Source organism: Perognathus longimembris, chromosome 19, assembly GCF_023159225.1.
Source record: "Perognathus longimembris pacificus isolate PPM17 chromosome 19, ASM2315922v1, whole genome shotgun sequence".
Classification (NCBI taxonomy): Eukaryota; Metazoa; Chordata; class Mammalia; order Rodentia; family Heteromyidae; genus Perognathus; species Perognathus longimembris.
This window is the reverse complement of record NC_063179.1, coordinates 20228072-20246812: the sequence shown is the minus strand read 5'-3', so window position 1 is coordinate 20246812 and position 18741 is coordinate 20228072. Positions and strand designations below refer to the sequence as shown.

At 35.7% G+C, this 18741-nt stretch overlaps 2 protein-coding genes across 4 annotated transcripts in view; one reads left to right on the top strand and one right to left on the bottom strand.

Annotated features, from left to right (window-relative positions):
* The window catches only part of Nadk2 (NAD kinase 2, mitochondrial), a 47456-nt gene that overhangs the window by 23162 nt on the left and 5553 nt on the right, over positions 1-18741 (top strand). For 2 of the 3 annotated variants that reach the window (XM_048368373.1, XM_048368374.1), the window contains exons 6-10: positions 788-924; positions 7367-7445; positions 11382-11477; positions 16859-16914; positions 17009-17062. In XM_048368373.1, the coding sequence (XP_048224330.1) occupies positions 788-924; positions 7367-7445; positions 11382-11477; positions 16859-16914; positions 17009-17062 (422 nt within the window). Of the gene's footprint in view, positions 1-787; positions 925-7366; positions 7446-10142; positions 10209-11381; positions 11478-16858; positions 16915-17008; positions 17063-18741 lie in introns of all 3 variants that reach the window. The other variant, XM_048368372.1, reaches the window with a different exon arrangement.
* Skp2 (S-phase kinase associated protein 2) overlaps positions 17396-18741 on the bottom strand; it is a 46959-nt gene continuing 45613 nt past the window's right edge. The window contains exon 11 of the transcript XR_007214125.1: positions 17396-17407. The gene's annotated coding sequence lies outside the window, so the exon portion shown is untranslated. The remainder of the gene's footprint in view (positions 17408-18741) is intronic.

Sequence of the window (18741 nt, the reverse complement as noted above, 5' to 3'; positions counted from 1 at the left end):
AGACATTAATCAGTTCTTTGGACTTGCAAATGTTCAAAAATCTTCTATTTTAAAGCATTCATTTAATCTTTATCAAGTATGTTTATCCTACCATACTGTAGAACATTACATGTTTTTTTTCCTTTGTAGTTGGATTTCCAGAATTTTTAGTTTTCTTGAATCACTTTACTGCAAGTTTCATTTCCGAGGTTTGTCATCTTTAGAAATGATTAATATGATCACCAAGTAGTATTATATTTTTGCATATCTGTTCCATGAGCTTTTTGATTTATTGATAGTAGTTTTAAACTCAAACATAACTCCTTTATTTACTCTTACAAAAAGTACCATTTATTTAGGTATAATAAAATGTTTTTATTTTTAATCTCTTTATTAATTTTAAAGGCACCATCATTATGAAATTTGGGGAGGGGATTTTTGTAATGCACCACCTTAACATGATAGTGTTTACTTTCATTATATCCTTTTTGTATAATATGTTTTTGGTGAGCAAAATGTAAGCTTAGATTTAGGTCAGAATCTTGGACTTCAAAGGCTTCTTGGTGAAAAGTTTAACTTGCATTCAGGTTTCTTTGGAAATTTTGCACCAACACCAGATACATCCATTATAGCTGAACGAGGAAGAAATATCCCAATCTGTCTTTGAGCAAGAACCTGTGAATTTTAAGTTTTTCTGGTATAGGTAAACTAGCTTTTTAATATGTGCTTTTTGCTTGATGAAGTTATTATAATGTCTAATCTTGAGTGTATTCTGTTTTAACATAACCTTTTTCTTCACTTTTCTAAGGTGGTTATGGAGGCAGCGTATCAGGTTATACCTTGAAGGGACTGGCATAAACCCTGTACCTGTGGACCTTCATGAACAGCAACTAAGTTTGAATCAGCATAGTAGAGCCTTCAACATTGAAAGAGTTGATGATGAAAGTAGGTGGACTGGGAATTAGAACTAGTTGAGGGTAATATTTAACATCTAGTTTCTTTGACCTCTGATTTTTTGAGGCAGTAATTAATAGGTAATTTATTTTTAGTGCTATTAGCAGCACTTATGAAAGTATAGTACACCACTTTTTTTGTTTTGTAAAATTTGGTATAATTAGAATTCCAAGTAAGAAATAGTGCATATTTTTAGAAGAACTGTTTTCTAGGATGGATTTTAAAACTATTTGATTAGCAAGGGATTATAAAGGTCTGACAGGATATTTGATGGCCAAGATTCTTGAGTTTAATCTTTGAAGTGTCGAGAAACAAACACTGGGTTCTAGTAGCTGATAGCTATAATCTTAGCTACTCATGAGCTTAAGTCTTGAAGATCCTGGTTTGAAGCCAGCCTGGGTAGAAAAATCTGCAACACTTCATCTTCAGTCACCAATTAACCAATAAAATGCCATTCTGGAGGTGTCGTTCAAGTGGTAGATCACCAGCAATGAGCAAGAAATCTGAATGAGAGCATGAGGATTTGAGTTTAAGCCATAATACTGACACTCCCCCTCCCCCCCCACCAAAAAAAAAAGAAAGAGGAAAGGAAAAAAGGAAACAGTAGAGATCATGTGAGATAATCTGTGGAAGGTTTGATAATTATACATTTTGTGTAGTTACATTGAGTTATAGTTGCTGATTACAACTTTGTGAGATTTTGTAGTTTTTGTTGTGAGATATTTGTATTCCAGCCCCAACGTGTTTAAAGTGTTTTGGGGAGAATAGTAGCAAATGGCAATTTGCAGCTTCTTTTAAACATGAGCATTCAGGGGAAGCTTTAATCTAATTTATGGGTTATTTAGTCATATTTTGGCACTTTTTCTATTAAGTCCAAGACTTTCATAGTGAAAGAATTTTCCATGAGCAGCATTTGTGGACTATTTTAAACATTTGTTTTACCTGATGCTTCATTTTTCTGAGTAAACACATCAGGAAAAACCTGTTTTATGTGCTTGCTTTTTGTCTCTGCTTTTACTATGGTACCTGATGTTTACATCCATTTTTCCAGGACTTTTTGTTATGATGATTTATAGTTTTATATAGAATATATCTAAAGCATGTCTTTATATCATGTTTTAAAACTCTCTTCTACTTAAAAGGTATTTAACTTATGAAACTAAAGAAATTACACATACATATTAATTTCCTATTATTTTTGGAAGTAAATATTATGTTAGATTAAAAAATCATAGCTGGGGGGCTGGGGATATGGCCTAGTGGCAAGAGTGCCTGCCTCATATACATGAGGCCCTGGGTTCGATTCCCCAGCACCACATATACAGAAAATGGCCAGAAGTAGCGCTGTGGCTCAAGTGGCAGAGTGCTAGCCTTGAGCAAAAAGAAGCCAGGGTCAGTGCTCAGGCCCTGAGTTCATGGCCTAGGACTGGCCAAAAAAAAAAAAAAAAAATCATAGCTGGAAATTTTATTTTCTCCCTCACTTGAAAGGACTTACTACTACCTTCAAAAAATGGTGAATTACCAGGTATAGGGATGTCTATAATCCAGCATTTGGGAGGCTGAGCAGGAGGATCAAAAGTTATATAGCAAGACCTTGTGTCAAAAAACCCAAATAGTAGTTGTTATCAACAGTCATATAATTTTAAGAAGAGCTTGGTATCTAGAGAGTCATAAGTGAAACAAAACATGTATACTTATTAAATCTTGGCACTACATGCAGGATGCTCAGTCTGATTAATGGTATTTCTAGAAAGAAATGTTCAAATTAAAGCAAAAATAATGTAAGAATGTTTCTCATAATTGAGGCAACAATCTGAATTAACATGTTTAATATAATTAGTGGTATGTCAGATATATTCAGATGAAACTTTAAGAGAAGTGAGTGGAAGTAACGGGATCTAGAATTAGAGTACCTTCTGATCTTAATAGCAATACTTAACATTGCTGTTTTTATAACTATTACATGACTATTATTGTTGCTACAAATTTCATAGTGTTTAACATTTCTAGAGGAGGTTTTTTTGTTTGTTTTTTAGAAGGTTATCAAACCAATTCACTTCCCCTTATTAGTTTTGATAGCTTCATTTTCTTAGGAAAACTGTATAGATATTTCGAGGTACAATAGACTTATGGTATCCATTAGTATGTGGTTTTAGGGAGTCCACCACTGATGATACTGGATGCTCAGGACGCAGAGTTTAAATAAAACTGGTAACACAGGTAAGGTAATAAGTCTGTAAATGTAGTGCCATATTTTCTTTATCCATCATTCTTCAGCTGTTGGCTGTAAAGTGACTGATTCCACAGTGAAGCTGTTGTGAACACAGCCGCAGTAAATACAACTTACATTTTCTCTTCAAGTTGTCAGGAAACATTTCCTAGGAAGCTTCCAAAAATGGTCCAAAAATAGTTTTAAAAATTGAAAATATAAGCACATACAATAAATAAACTCCTGAATTTGTTTGCTGGTTTAACATTCAATTGATAATAAAAAGAAAGAGGAAAAAAGTATTAAAAACTTTTCAACTTATAAAAGGGATGCTATAAACTCAAAGAAAGTGAAATTATATCGCGTATATAGTTTAACCTATACTTACCTAGATTGTATTTGTGTACAAGTTACAAAGAAGAATTCATTTGTGTTCCTCAAAAGGGGAAGGTGGGTTTATTTTGTTTTGCTTTCTTTTTTTCCCCCTGCCAGTCCTGGGGCTTGGACTCAGGGCCTGAGCACTGTCCCTGGCTTCTTTTGCTCAAGGCTAGCACCCTGCCACTTGAGCCATAGTGCCACTTGTGGCCTTTTCGATATATGTGGTGCTGAGGAATTGAACCCAGGGCTTTATGTATATGAGGCAAGCACTCTTGCCATTAGGCCATATTCCCAGCCCTATTTCGTTTTCTTTAAATTTTATAAATCGTAAAAATTAAAAAAAATCTTCTTATATTTCTTAAATTATCTTACTGTCCAAGAGATGTTCAAGCAGCCCTGGTTTCTCCTAAATAGTGGCTCTTGCCATATTTTAAGGCCTCTGAGCCTTATGTTGATCTCTATACCTTGCTGGGAGAAGAATACAGAGAACATGGAGGCTTGTAATGATGTTCTAGGAGCCAGGCCTTTTCCATTTGCCTACATTGCATTGTCCCCTACCAGTCACATGGCTCTACCAGTGCAAGTAGACCTGAAAATGCCTAGCAATATGAAGATGTGAGAGAATTTTATAATGTAGCAGTCTCGGTTACTAGTTTAAGAAGTCTGTATCTAAAATTACAAAAAAGTTGTGCAATCTATTATCTTGAATAGAAAACTGTTAATTGATATTGAGTCTACCATTTCATATCCTGTTAGACAAAACAAGGTATAAACAAACAGTTTTAAAAAGAAAGAAAAAGAAAAAAAATAAATGAACAGTTTTGTGATTAGGTAAGGTGATTTGATAATCAATTCATATGAAAAAAGATAGGATTGAAATAATTAATGAGCTTTAAAGCAGATTTCTTCTTCATGTGATAAAAGTTTTGAGATGAAATTTAGTACATACATATGAAAAATGTAATATAGAGAGGAAAATTAGGAAAAATAGGTGTAGAAGCAGAAAGTTAAAACCATGTAAAAGAAAAATACATGTTTAGGATGTGATGGTAAGAGTTTAGATTCTTTAATAATATTTAATGAGTCCCCATAGTTAGTTGAACATTTGTGGAAAATGTGTGGGAGTGGAAATCCACAACAAATTTCCTCCCTTCCCCCTTTCCATTTTCCCTTCCTTCCTTTTTCCCTTCTTCTTATGTATGTACTCCTATTTGTACTGTTGTGGTTCATGCTAACATGGGTATTTTTTTAATTAGAATTGGTCAAAATTCTTAGTTGATACTATTTTCTATATATACAGTCCCTCCAAATGTTTGTTGTCTGAATTTGAAAGATATACAACAACAACAAAATGGAAAAAACAGAAAAGGAAGGAAGAGAGAGGAAGAGCAAGAAAGGAGAGGAAAGGGAAGAACAGGAATGAGGAAGGAAAGAAAGTCAGGAGAGCAGGCATGGTGGTGGTACTTGTGTTCCCAGTCCTCAGGAGGCTGAGGCAGGAGGATTTCAAGTTCCAGGGAAGCTTGGGCTTCATAGTTTTCTGTTTTTCAAAAACAAAAACTTATATCTAGAAGAACTATTTATTCTAATTTAAGTTTTGAGTTAATATTGATTATAATATAAAGTAGTTTCATGATGATACTTCTCTACATACACACAGTACACTCTGAAAAAACTCAGCTCCCTTACCATATTCACATTCATCTTCTTTTTTAAAAGTATTTTGGTTTCATGCTATATTCATATGTGTACATATGTACATATATATGTACTGATACACAGGTATGTATATACATATATACACACACATATACATCCATGCACATACATGCTTGCATGTATATAGTATCCTTTACTCTTTATATCTTGTATCCTCTCCTTCCCACTTTGTACTCCTGCTGATTGATCCCTTCTGAAGAGTTCTTTTACATTCATGTTCCATTACCATGACTATCATCAACATATCATCATTTATATCTGTGTTCCACAAATGCACAACAGTGTGTAATATTTGGCATATCAATATGATGATCTTCAAATCTATTTTTTGTTCATGGAACATACATTAGTTTTTCTTTATGGCTGCGTCATGGTATATATAGCACCATATTTTCTTTATCCATCATTCTTGAGTTGTTGGCTGCAGTGTGAGTGATTGCACAGTGAAGCTGTTGTGAACACAGCTGCAGTAAAGATAAAGAAGCAGGTAGCTTAGATTTCTTTGCCTTTGGGTATATGTGAGACAGTGGAAATCATGAGGTAAGATGATTTGGAGTTGTTTTGAGAAGCCCTGTACTGGTTTCCATAGAAGCTGTCATGATTTTTATTCCCACTCACCGTGTATATGGGTTCCTTTTCCCTGGTCCCTCACCAGCATTTGTTGTTTATTGTTTTGACTGGGATGAGGTGGAATCTTTGTATAGTTTTGATTTACATTTCCTTTATGGATAAGGATGTTGAACATTTCTTGATGTACTTGTTTCTTAGCCTTTTCATTCTTTTTCTGAAACTGTTCAGCTTGTTTGCTTATTTATTAATTAGGTTATTTGTTCTTTTTCAGTTTAATTTTGTGTGTGTATGTGCCAGTATTGGGGCTTAAACTCAGAGCCTTGCATTCTTGTTTGGCTTTTTTACTCACAGCTGGGACTTTATCATTGGAGCCACAACTCCACTTCGTTTTGCTTTTTAATTTTTTGAGCTCTTTGTATATTCTGATATTAATCCTTTATACATTAAATAGCTCGTAAGGATTTTCTCCAATTCTGTGAGTTGTCTTTTGGTTCCAATAATGGATTCTTTTGATGTGCAGAAACACAGCTCCAATTATATCAAAGATCATAACTCAAGAACTTTAGTCTTCAAAATAGTATAGGAAAGCGTAGGAATATTCTGTATTCTGTTCGACCACAATAGTAAACAGAATCTCAGAATATAGTTTGATACAGGTAGAGAAGAACACTCTTGAATAATTGGTAGGCCATTGAAAAAACAAGGGGGGAATCTACCCATGCCATTTTCTATTGGTTATACCCATCAATCCTGGCATGGAGAGTGTATACTCACAAGGGTGTAAATACTGAGCATAGGAAGTGACCACCTTAGATGCTGCCTGCCACAAGTGAGATGGACTATTAAATATTGACTTAGGAAAAGTTGTGTAAGAAGTAGACAAGTGAACTTCCATGAAGCTTGCCTACTGAAGACATTTGAATGCAATAAATCAGCTCCTGGTGACATTGAGGAATGGAGAGAATGGAAATCCTTATGTTACTCCTGACCTTAGCAGAAATGATTTTAACTCATCAAGGAAAATACTTATACTGTATGTGTATCTTATAGGTTATAAAAATAAAAGATTACAGACTTTATAAGTATTGAAGGGAAATGTGGCTGTTCCTCCCATACAGTTATAACCAAAAGCCCTGAAGTTTCTACTGGAGAAAAAAAAACCCTAATCTTTTAACACATATAGCTTGAGCCATGTGAGTCATTTGCTCCCTAATAACAGGATTGCACTTTTTCAGAAGTAATTGACCAGTTCTTCCTCTGAATCTTTCACAGAGAAACTAAGTTGATAGTGATAAGGATGTGGATTGGTTACATTTATTGTTTCATTCTTGAAAAATGGTTTCAAGATAAGTTTTATTTTGTAGAGACTGAAGTGTCATGTTGGGGTAAGGCTAGGTGGCTTTAAGGTTATATTGTTGGTATGTTAAGGCATATTTGTATATTAACTACATTGGTGAATGAGATTAAACAGTAAAAACTTTAATATCACATACATTTTTATTGTAATGTTTCTAAAATTCAAGGAGCTGTTTTGGATTTTCCCCTCCCCTATTACTGCAGGGTCTGAGGCTTCAGGACCCCAGCTTTTACCAGTGAGAGCACTAAATGAAGTCTTCATTGGGGAGAGTCTGTCATCCAGGTATTTTTTTTTTTTAAGTCTGCGATCTTGGGTATGGGATTTAGTACTTTTAAGTGATTTCTACAAATCTGTTGAAGTGCATAATATTGATGTATAATTAGCAGATATTGTTTTGTTTTGTTTTGTTTTTGCCAATCCTGGGGCTTGAACTCAGGGCCTGAGCACTGTCCCTGGCTTCTTTTTGCTCAAGGCTAGCACTCTACCACTTGCGCCACAGCACCACTTCCAGCTTTTTTCTATATATGTGGTGCTGAAGAATCAAACCCAGAGCTTCATATGTATACGAGGCCAGCACTTTACCAGTAGGCTATATTCCCAGCCTTAGGAGGTATTATTTAATGAAGTATTTTCCAAGCCATCATATGTGCAAATACTTAAGAGAAAAGAATGTTCTGTAACAAAAACATTTTGAAACCCTATGATTTTTCCTTTTTTAAGGGAGTTTGATGTCAGAAGTTTATGCTTGCTTGGCTGGCCTTCTACCACTTGAGCCACACAAAAAGCCTTTTGCTGCTTATTTTGAGGATGGAGTATAGTGAACTTTTCTGCCCTGGCTGGCCTCACACCACAGTGTGATCTCAGCCTCTTGAGTAGCTAAGATTACACGCATGTGTTGGTGCTGTCTGGCTTGTAAAACTTTTTGTGATGTAGTTACTAGCTATGAAATGACTACAATAAGGTAAAGTTAATTTAAGTCTTTAAAGTACTTTAAAACCTCTACTTTTTACATATTATAATTAAATGAGGGCTGGGAATATGGCCTAGTGGCAAGAGTGCTTGCCTCGCATACATGAAGCCCTGGGTTCAATTCCCCAGCACCACATATATAGAAAACAGCCAGAAGTGGCGTTGTGGCTCAAGTGGCAAAAAGAAGCCAGGGACAGTGGTCAGGCCCTGACTCCAAGGCCCAGGACTGGCAAAAAATAATAATAATAATAAAATGAGAGGTAGAAGATTGCAGATAAGTTTTATGTCCCACTTTCCTGCAACTACTAGAACTCTAAAGCTCTTTGTAAGGCCGTGTAGATGATTCCCTAGGGTTTTGAATTTGTGGGAACTTATAATAATTGTATTTGTTGCATCTTTTTCTTTCTTTCTCTCTCTTTTTTTTCTTTTGTTGGTCATGGGGCTTAAACTTAGGGCCTGGGTGCTGTCCCTGAGCTCTTTTGCTCAAGGCTACCATGTGGAGCCACAGCGCCACTTCCGGTTTTCTGGTGATTAATTGGAGATAAGAGTGTGTCAGACTTTCCTGCCAGGGTCTGGCTTTGAACTGCAATCCTCAGATCTCAGCTTCCTGAGTAGTTAGGATCGTAGATGTGAGCCACCAGTGCCCTGCTGCAGCTTACATCTTTTTATTAAGGACTTTATATGAGAAACATTGTCATGACTGAAAGATAATTTACATACTAGCTAAATAATAAGTAAATCACTATTATCAACTTGGGTGGTATTAAAAAGAATGATTCAAACTGTCTTTTTATATAAGTTTTTGGTATGGAATAATTAACTTCATTCAGTAAAATACATTGTGTACCTATGTACAATGTGTGAGTCAATAGAGATGCAAAGATGAATAAGGTTTAAGATCTGTAGTGGTATCTTAATATTTGGGCGAGTAACACATAATTTAAATGTGTTAAAACTAAATGTTCTTCAAAGAAATAAAGTATTTAAAGGCAACTCAAAAGTACAATACTGTTGGAAAATGTATTTAGCACAGTAAGACTTTTATGCTATATGTAAAGGTTTTTGTTTTGCTGTATGTCAAGTTTGAAGCAATAGTTGGTTCTATTAAGTAACAGAAGAGGAGAAAATGTAACTGATTAGAGATAGAGTCTGATCATTACTGCCAGTGACATAAGACAGACAAGAGAGCACCAACTTTAAGTGAGTTTGTAGAAGGTTCATTAAAGAGATGACAAAGGTAAAATGTTCCTGTGAGTTCGCATTTATCCTAGGCAAGCCTTTTCGTTTCATGGTTTCTTTTACTCTGCATATCACAAGGGCTGTATGGTGACTGCTGAGAGCTTCTACTATCATTGCTCATACTTTGTATTTACTAAAACGTTAAATAACATAAAAAGAGGGAAACTAGGACTAGATGATAGATTTTGGGGAGCCATTGAAGTCCCTAGATGATAGATTTTGGAGAGCCGTTGAAGTCCCAGATACTGATGGTGCTTCCTTTTTTGTTCTTTGACATCACATTGTATGTTTACTAAGATACGGCCAGCAATAGGTTGGCTTCTGGTGCTATTGAACATGGCTTAACTATGTGGAAAGTAGAAGTTATTCTTTTAAAGACTTTATGATATAAAATCCTAGGCATAAAGGGAAGGGGACATTTATTGGATGCCTGCTGTATATCAGGTTATTGTGACGTATTTCATTTAATGCTCATAGTCATCCTGTGAGAAAAGTAGTTGTATTTATCAGTGAAATGATGATATTTAGAGGGTTTGGGGAACTTCCCTAAGGTCATATGATTAGGTAGCACCAGAGCTGTATATCAGCTTATCATTTCTGAGTCCAAATCTTAAGTGAAGCTTCACTGCCCCCCAAATTTAAGCGCTTTCCTCAAAAAAAAAAAAAAAAAAAGAAGTGCAGCAATATTATTCCTGCCTCACTTACCATGTTCTTAGATTAAAGAACATTTTTAAAAGCCCATTTTTTTTCTTTTTTCTTATTCTAACCTAGAATGTCTTATTCTTGGGCTGTAGCAGTGGACAATTTAAGAAGAAGTATACCCACTCTAAAGGGACTGTGAGTTTTATTGCTGCCTTAAAAAATAATTTTCCCCAAATTAAAAAATTCTGTGAATTGACTAATCTCAATAAACCTGCATGTGAGATTAACACTACCTTTTCTCATAGTTCTGGGCTCAGTGTCTCTCACTTGATTATACTTCGCTTCTTTTCCACTCTGCTTGTTTTCCCCTGCCCTCACAACTTCTAATCTATGTTTTTGCTTGATTTTGGCAGAGTAGTGGCCATTTCTATGTCTGGGTATGAGAGGTTCTCAACATGCATATCCCAGGAAGCTATTAGTAAGCTGTGAAATAGAGTGAATGCAAAAATCAGGCCTGCTTTTACTTTTGTAAGAACATGAAAAGGAGTTTGTCATGTAAAAACACCTTGACAAATTGAGAGCTTTCAAGAGAAGAAAGGGCCAAGATAAGGGATAAATTATCTATAGACTGTTAGGGTTTATGAGCATGTTAAGTAATTGTTATTGTTTTGAAAACCTGTATTTTAATAAGAATTTATTGTTACCTTTTATATGCTGGATAAAAAAATCCAGTTTTGATCAATGATGCCATTTTACAAAGAAGGTAAAGTAACACTTAACAAAGTAGGTTTTTACATATTTCATACTTACATACATTGAGTGAAAGAATAGTAACTTTTTTTTGCTAGTGTCAGAAAACCCATTTGATTTTGTGAAGTGTTCTTTATCTCTGTTTGGTGAGGTTACATTGGCTTATCACTTTAAAAAACAAGAGTTTAGAAGAAACTACTAGTAACAAAGAATTAGAAACAGATTTAGATATATTAAGAACTATCCATCATGAAACTCATCTAAGTATGTTGTTTCTCTTTTTGAATTCTGAGAGAAAGCTGAAGTTGTATTAGGTTCCTTGAGAAGAAGCACTAGTGCTATCAAAGGATATACAAGTTGGCATTTGAAATACTCCAGTACTGATAGAAAGGAGCATATAGATTTAAAAAAAGGCATGCAGAAACATGAACATATTTTTCTTGCTTTTCAACTTAATCAGCATTAGAATAGCACCATGATATGTGTGCCTACTAAGTGACATATTTCTTGGTCAAGTTGACTTACTTAGATTTAATATGTTGCAAAAATACTGCATTTGTTTTATTTACTATGAACCTTAAGCTCAGCAAACAGGAGTTTTATATTCTCAATTCATAGGGCATCCTACTATGAAATTTCAGTTGATGATGGCCCATGGGAAAAACAGAAGAGTTCAGGGCTCAACTTGTGTACTGGAACGGGATCAAAAGCCTGGTAAGTAACTTGGGATGCTGCTTATTAAATTTGTGAAGTAGTTTAAGCAACAGTCTATTTGATATCTAATATTCGTGCATCCATATTCTCTGACATTACATAGGTGGCTTAGGTTCTGCCTCAGTGAGTAATATTTCATCATTATTGAACCTATTGCATTAGATTTGTGAAGAAATAAAAGGAAAGAAGCGGCTTGGAGGAGTGTGTGTGTGTGTGTGTGTGTGTATTTTAATTTAAGAATACTTTAAGTGGGGCACTTGTGGCTCATACCTGTAGTTCTTGCTACTCAAGAGAATGAGATCTGAGGATTTTGGTTCAAAGCCAGCCTGGGCAGACAAATCCAGAAGACGCTTATTTCCAATTCATCAGCAGAAAAGCAGAAGTAGAGCTGTGATTTGAGCAAGCAAGCTCCAGTACAAAAACAAAACAAAACTAAAAACCAGATGGAAGAAAGAAAAGGATATTGTAAATAGGAAAGAAATGAAAAGTACAAAGTACCATACAAAAAAGAGACTAGAAGTTTGTATGTTCAATCTTCACATGGAGACAAGCAGGCATCCTGTGTACAATACTCTAACCTCCCTGAGGGTAATTAATCTCTTCTGATTCATAGGACAAACATCTAATGCACATGCCTGCCAGATCTATCTGTGGTTGTGTTCTCTCCTGGACTGCTCACTCATATTCTAAAGTTAACGTGCTAAGTAGCACGTTAACAGCACATCAAATTCAAACATTTGAAATTCAGTTTATTCTCTACCTGGGTTTTTTTTTGTGTGTATGTTTGTTTCCTGTGTTCCCTAAACTATTTAACATTGCCACTCTTTACTCCATGCTTTAGAGGGAAAACAACTTTGCAAAACCTTGTTCTTTCGGTCATCACATGCTTCGTTTTCCCTCCATAAAACTTAGTCCAGAAACTCAGTGGATTGTTCTCAATTCCTTGTCCATCTTTCTGAGTTTCTACTGCTATTGCTATGGGCCAGGCCCCAAATATTTAGTAGACAATTTTTGTGCCCCACTTTTTATTCTGTTTGTCATCTGTACTGTGCCAACAGAGTAATACTTCTAAAAGTATATATATAAATCTGACGATATCTGTTCTTTGCATTAAGACTTTCATTGACCTCTGACTGATCATTTAGCTTCATTTACTATGCAGAGCCCTATGAACTATGGCTGTGGGTACCTTACTTGCATTATGCTTGCCCTACCCACAGGCTACTTGCAATTCTAAGCACATCTCTGGTCTCTCTTAGCTTTTTGTTTGTTTATTTCATTGTAACTTCTTGCATTGAATGTTTTTAACACTACACTTTCTACCCACTAAATAGTCAGTTTTCAAATATTATTTTCTTTAGAAAATCATTAACATTCAGTTTTCTATAAACATAATAAACAAATCCTCTTTTTGTCTTTTAGTATATTATTAGAGCACATTTCCTGTTATTAGTTGTCAATTTGATGATACCTATTAGTTTTGAGCAACTTGAGATTATGACTAGTGCATATTTCTCCAGCTTAATTGTTTGTATGCAGAGCATAATACCTAGTATCTGTCCACTAACATTTTTTTAATGAGCGCATGCTCACAAAAAATAGCAAAACTTTCTTATGGAAGTATTTTTATTTGCATATGGTGCTCCATACCTGTAATTCCAGCATTTTAGAGTCTGAGGCAGGAAGATGACAAATTCAAGGCCAGGCTGGACTATGTAATGAAACCCTGAATTAAAAAAAAACAAACCCAAATTCCCAAACTGATTCTTTTCTTTTGGTCATGGGGCTTGAACTCTGGGCCAGGGTGCTGTCTCTGTGCACTTCAGCACAAGGCTAGTGCTCTACCACTTGAGCCAGTACAACTTCCAGTTTCCCAGTGGTTAATTGGAGATTAAGAGTCTCACGGGTTTTTCTGCCAGGGCTGGCTTTGAACTGCGATCCTCAGATCTCAGCCTCCTGAGTAGCTAGGATTACAGGCATGAGCCAACGGCACCTGGTGCCCAGATTGATTTTTACTGTGTTAGTTTAGTTTTATTCCCTATGTTTTCAGCATGGCTTCTTTAACTTTTTACAGTAGAAAATTGTTTACTTCCAGGAGCAGATGGAGCTGTGTAATGACTCCCCATGCACTTATGAGGCGCAGCCATGCACTTATGAGGCGCAGCCATGGTTATCAACTAAGGCTATTCTTGTTTCCTCTTTGTACTAGCCTTACCTCCTTCCTTTGTCCTGTGTTATTTTGAAGTGACTTTCAGACATCATCTCATTAAAAAAATTAAGTAACTTTACATCTTTAAAAAAATGCTAGCTATATAAAATATTTTGGAAAAATATCTCATTTTTTTGATAAGAGAGTGAGGGGAACTTGTCTAAAATGATTTTTGCAGTCATTATGTGAACAGTAAATTTAATCATGTAAACCTGCTGTAAAATTACTTTGTAACTCTCACGAATAAAAATCAGAAGCATTACAATGAACAACATTCATTTATTTTATCTTAGGATCATCTTTTCTGCTGAGCATGGCATGTTATATGCTGAATTAGGGAATAGTTTTTTAGGTTCTTCCTTCTTTCCTAGGATTCCCATCCATAAGAGTAGGCATCTTTGCATAATTTAATTTATTTATATGTTTTTGGCACTAATGGGATTTGACTTGAAGCCTTATACTTGCTAGCAAGCACTTTACCACTTGAGTCAAATCCCCAGCTCTCCGTGGGTCTTACATTATTTTTTAGATAGAGTCTTGCGTATGTGGGATCCTCATTGACCTACTCATGTCTCACAAGAATAAGCCATGGGGTAACAGCCATGGGCCACACACACCGTTGTCAAGATGAGAGCTCACTAAATTTTTGCCCAGGGTGGCCTCAAAAATGGGCCCACCTGATCTCTGCTTCCTGAGCTGGCTATACCATGTACCTATAAAGTGACATGTAGTGGATATACTACCACTACTTTGTCTTCTGAACGTGTGTGTGTGTGTGTGTGTGTGTGTGTGTGTGTGTGTGTGTGTGTTGGTATTGGGAAATAAAGGCTGGGAGCTATTCCTTAGCTTTCCACTTAAAGCTGGCATTCTACCACTCGAGCCGTACCTCTGCTTGCTTTTTATTGTGGTTAATTGGAGATAAGAGTTTCAAGGACTTTCCTGCTCATGCTGGCTTCAAACTGCAATCGTTAAATCTCAGCCACCTGAGTAGCTAGGATTACCAACATGAGCCACTGGTGCCTGGCTACTTTTGTTACTTTTTAAGTTTTATTCCATGCATTATAATACATCCATTGTTTAGTCCCTGCTACTTGATAGTATGCTATATACTTTTAATACTTTGAGCTAATAGAAGTTCTGAAAGGATTTAATAGATCCCCTTTGAAGGCCTTTGAGGCTTAAGGCAAGGATACACATTGAGGCCAAAGGCATTCAACTAGACAGAATTAGAACTTGTATGCACGCATACATGTGCTTGCCTTTTTCATCCTGTGTCACTGTTGCTTATGCTTTGCCATAAGGGGAAATCAGTTTTTAAGTGGAGAATAAGGGTTCCTAGCCCAGAGGTTTACACACTGCAAAGATGAGCCAATAGATTGCTTTTGAATGGCTTTAACATAATCCCATAGTTTAAAGAACAAAACTTGATTTCTCACAATTCTGGAGGCTGAAAAATTGAGTGTCAAGTGAGGGCTTCTTGTGCCATCCATTGTAGAAGGCAACTGGAACTGGAGTGTGACTCAGTGGTAGTGTGAGAGCTATGAGCAAAACAACAACAACAAAAGGCCTTGAGTTCAAGCCCTAGTCCTTGCAAAGGGTAAGAGAAAGGATTGAAATGTCTTTTTGTTTTTAATCAGAAGCTGGTCCCCAGGTGAATTTTATTAACAGATTTATGACAGAACAGCTATTATAACCTAGTCAATTCTTAAAACTTCCATTTCTTAACAGTGTAGGATTGGGGATTAGGTTTCTAACAATGAACTATGGGGAATACCTCCAAACTGCAGCAATTTATTGAGGAATTAAGATAAACGTATGTTCTTAGTGAAATTGTGCTTTTGCTAAAAACTGGGCCTTGACCTTCTGCTTTGGCTATCTAGGTTTTGATAATGTTTGTAAGTAGCTGAATATGGCATCATGCGTTCATCTTCAAAGGAACTTTTTTTTAATTTAGAGAAACATATATTAAAAGGTATATATATTAAAAAGTTGTGTTCCTTCCATTTCCTACCTGTAGTTTAATATATGTTATATGCTTTTTATTTTTAGCTTAACATTTTGGTTATATATTGTATATCACATAATATTAATTGCATATGATATGCTGGATAGTTACATAGTTATAGTGATATATAGTTATATAATGTATAATAGTTATATATAATATATAAGCTACATATATATTTATAATATGTAATAATTATAAACATACTATATGTAATAGTTATATATACTATATGTAATAGTTTTATATATATGTATATGTGTGTGTGTGTATATATATTCTTTTTTTTTTTTTTTTTTTTTTTTTGGCCAGTCCTGGGCCTTGGACTCTGGGCCTGAGCACTGTCCCTGGCTTCTTTTTGCTCAAGTCTAGCACTCTGCCACTTGAGCCACAGCGCCACTTCTGGCTATTTTCTATATATGTGGTGCTGTGGAATCTAACCTAGGGCTTCATGTATACAAGGTAAGCACTCTTGCCACTATGCCATATTCCCAGCCCTAATAGTTATATTTTATTTATTTTTTTTAAATTTCTTGCCAGTCTTGGGACTTGAACTCAGGGCCTAGGTGCTATCCCTGAGCTTCCTAGCATGCTACCTCTTGAGCCACAATGTCACTTCTGGCTTTTTCTGAATGGTTTAATGGAGGTAAATGTCTCATGGATTTTCCTGCCTGAGCTGTTTTTGAACCTGGATCCTCAGATCTCAGCCTCCTGAGTAGCTAGGATTATAGGCTTGAGCCACCCACACCCAGCTAAAATATATTCTAGCCTCCTATGGCTACATTTGGGTTGTACTGCAGTTAACAGCAATGCTTCCATAAAGGTTCTTGTTCATGTCTTTGTACATTATGTGTGGAAGTGTGTGTTTTAGGATAAATTACTAGAATGAGTAATATATTAGGATACATTTTTAGGGTAAATTACTAGGATGAGTAATATATTCATTATGAAATTTGCTAGTATATGATTGCTTTCCAACTATAGCTTCTACATTCCTAACAGTATAGGAAGTACTGCTATTCCCTTACTCATACCACTGTGTTACTAATCAGATCTTAACTGTATTTGTTTGTATTTATTTCTTAATTTCTATTATTTATTTAGTTAATTATTCATTTTTAGCATGTTTTTAGAATTAAAAGAACGAATCCTGTTTTTATTTTTTAGGTCTTTCAATATCAATAGGGTTGCAGCTCAGGCTGTGGAAGATGTTTTAAATATTGGTGAGTAATATGTAATGTATATTTGTTACTATATATTAGATCTATACAAAGAAAAATATTTAATGGAGATATTTCTCCCTTTTCTCTTTGATAGCAAAGCGACAAGGAAATCTGAATCTTCCATTGAACAGAGAATTGGTAGAGAAAGGTTAGTGTCAAATGATATTAATCATTTACAGTATAATTTATTTCTATATTAATTTGACAATGATAGTATGAAGTATAGTTGTTTAACTAGCAAAGGACTTTCTTGGGCTTACACATGTTAATAATATAGTAGGTTTTGAAATGTACACAATATAAAGATCAAAGCTGAAGTCATACTGTGAATTTCAATAAGCATGGATTATAATCCATCCATAACTTTAAACATGTCTATAGGAATGGTAATACGTGGGAAAATGTCTGCCTTGCAAAAAGGAAATGATTACCTAACGGCATGCCATTGTGGTATGTCTCCCCTTTTGTCATTTTAGCTATCTAAAATACTCTTCTTTCAATTTGAGATAAAGGCTATATTAATAGTCTTAGGTTGTTAGTATTAGCATTACATTGTGCCAAAAGGGAAAACTAGGCCTCAGTTTCTTTATTATATAAATTAGCTTAAAACATAACCATAAGGAAATGGTAAGTTGCCAGGCATAGTGACTGATACCTACCATCCTAGTTACTTAGGAGGCTGAGATTGAAAGGATCATGGTTTTAGGCCAGCCCAGACGAAAAATCCATGAGACTCTTCCCCCATCTCAACAGAAAAAGCTGGCCACACACACAGGCTTATCATCCTTGCTATGTAGGAAGCATAGAGGATGATTGCAGTCCAGACTGATCCAGGCAATAAAAGTGAGACCTTATCTCAAAAACAACCATAGCAATACAGGCTAGTAGTATGGCTCAAGTGGTAGAGGGCCTGCCTATGGAACTAGAGACCCTGAGGTCAAACCCCAGTACTGTCAATAAAAAAAGGAAAATAAAAGGTTCAAGGTTGTTAGATATGCTGTTACCCCAAAGTGATCACTGTCCAATATATATGTGATTAAAATATTACCCTGTGCCTTATGAACATGTATATGTACATGCATATGTGTATATATATAAAAAAGGCAAATAAATGATATACATAAGATAAGTGAAATTAATGTTAGATATGCTAAAAGTATATACAGTATATACTGACTGGGAACTGGAGGTATGCTTAAGTGGTAGAGCACCAGCCTTGAATGAAAAAGCTAAGGGACAGTGCAGGGCCCTGAGTTCCTGAATTCAAGTACCAGTACTGGTACTAAAAAGAAATAATAAGGGCTGGGAATGTGGTTTAGTGGTAGAGTGCTTGCCTTGCAAGCATGACGCCCTGGGTTCATTTCCTCAGCACCACATATATAGAAGTGGCACAGTGGCACTGTGGCTTAAGAGGGTAGAATGTTAGCCTTGAGCAAAAAGAAGCCAGAGATAGTGCTCAGGCCCTGAGTCTCAAGCCCCAAGACTGGCCAGAAAAAAAAAAAAGAAAGAAATAACAATAATGAGAAAGAATACTGATTGACTTTTACAAATGTATAAAATTTGTTTTATATAATAAACTCTTTTTTTTTTTCTTTTTTGGCCAGTCCTGGGCCTTGGACTCAGGGCCTGAGCACTGTCCCTGGCTTCCTTTTCGCTCAAGGCTAGCACTCTGCCACTTGAGCCACAGCGCCACTTCTGGCCGTTTTCTGTGTATGTGGTGCTGGGGAATCGAACCCAGGGCCTCATGTATACGAGGCAAGCTCTCTCGCCACTAGGCCATATCCCCAGCCCCTAAACTCTTAATAATATACAAATAGGCTTATATCT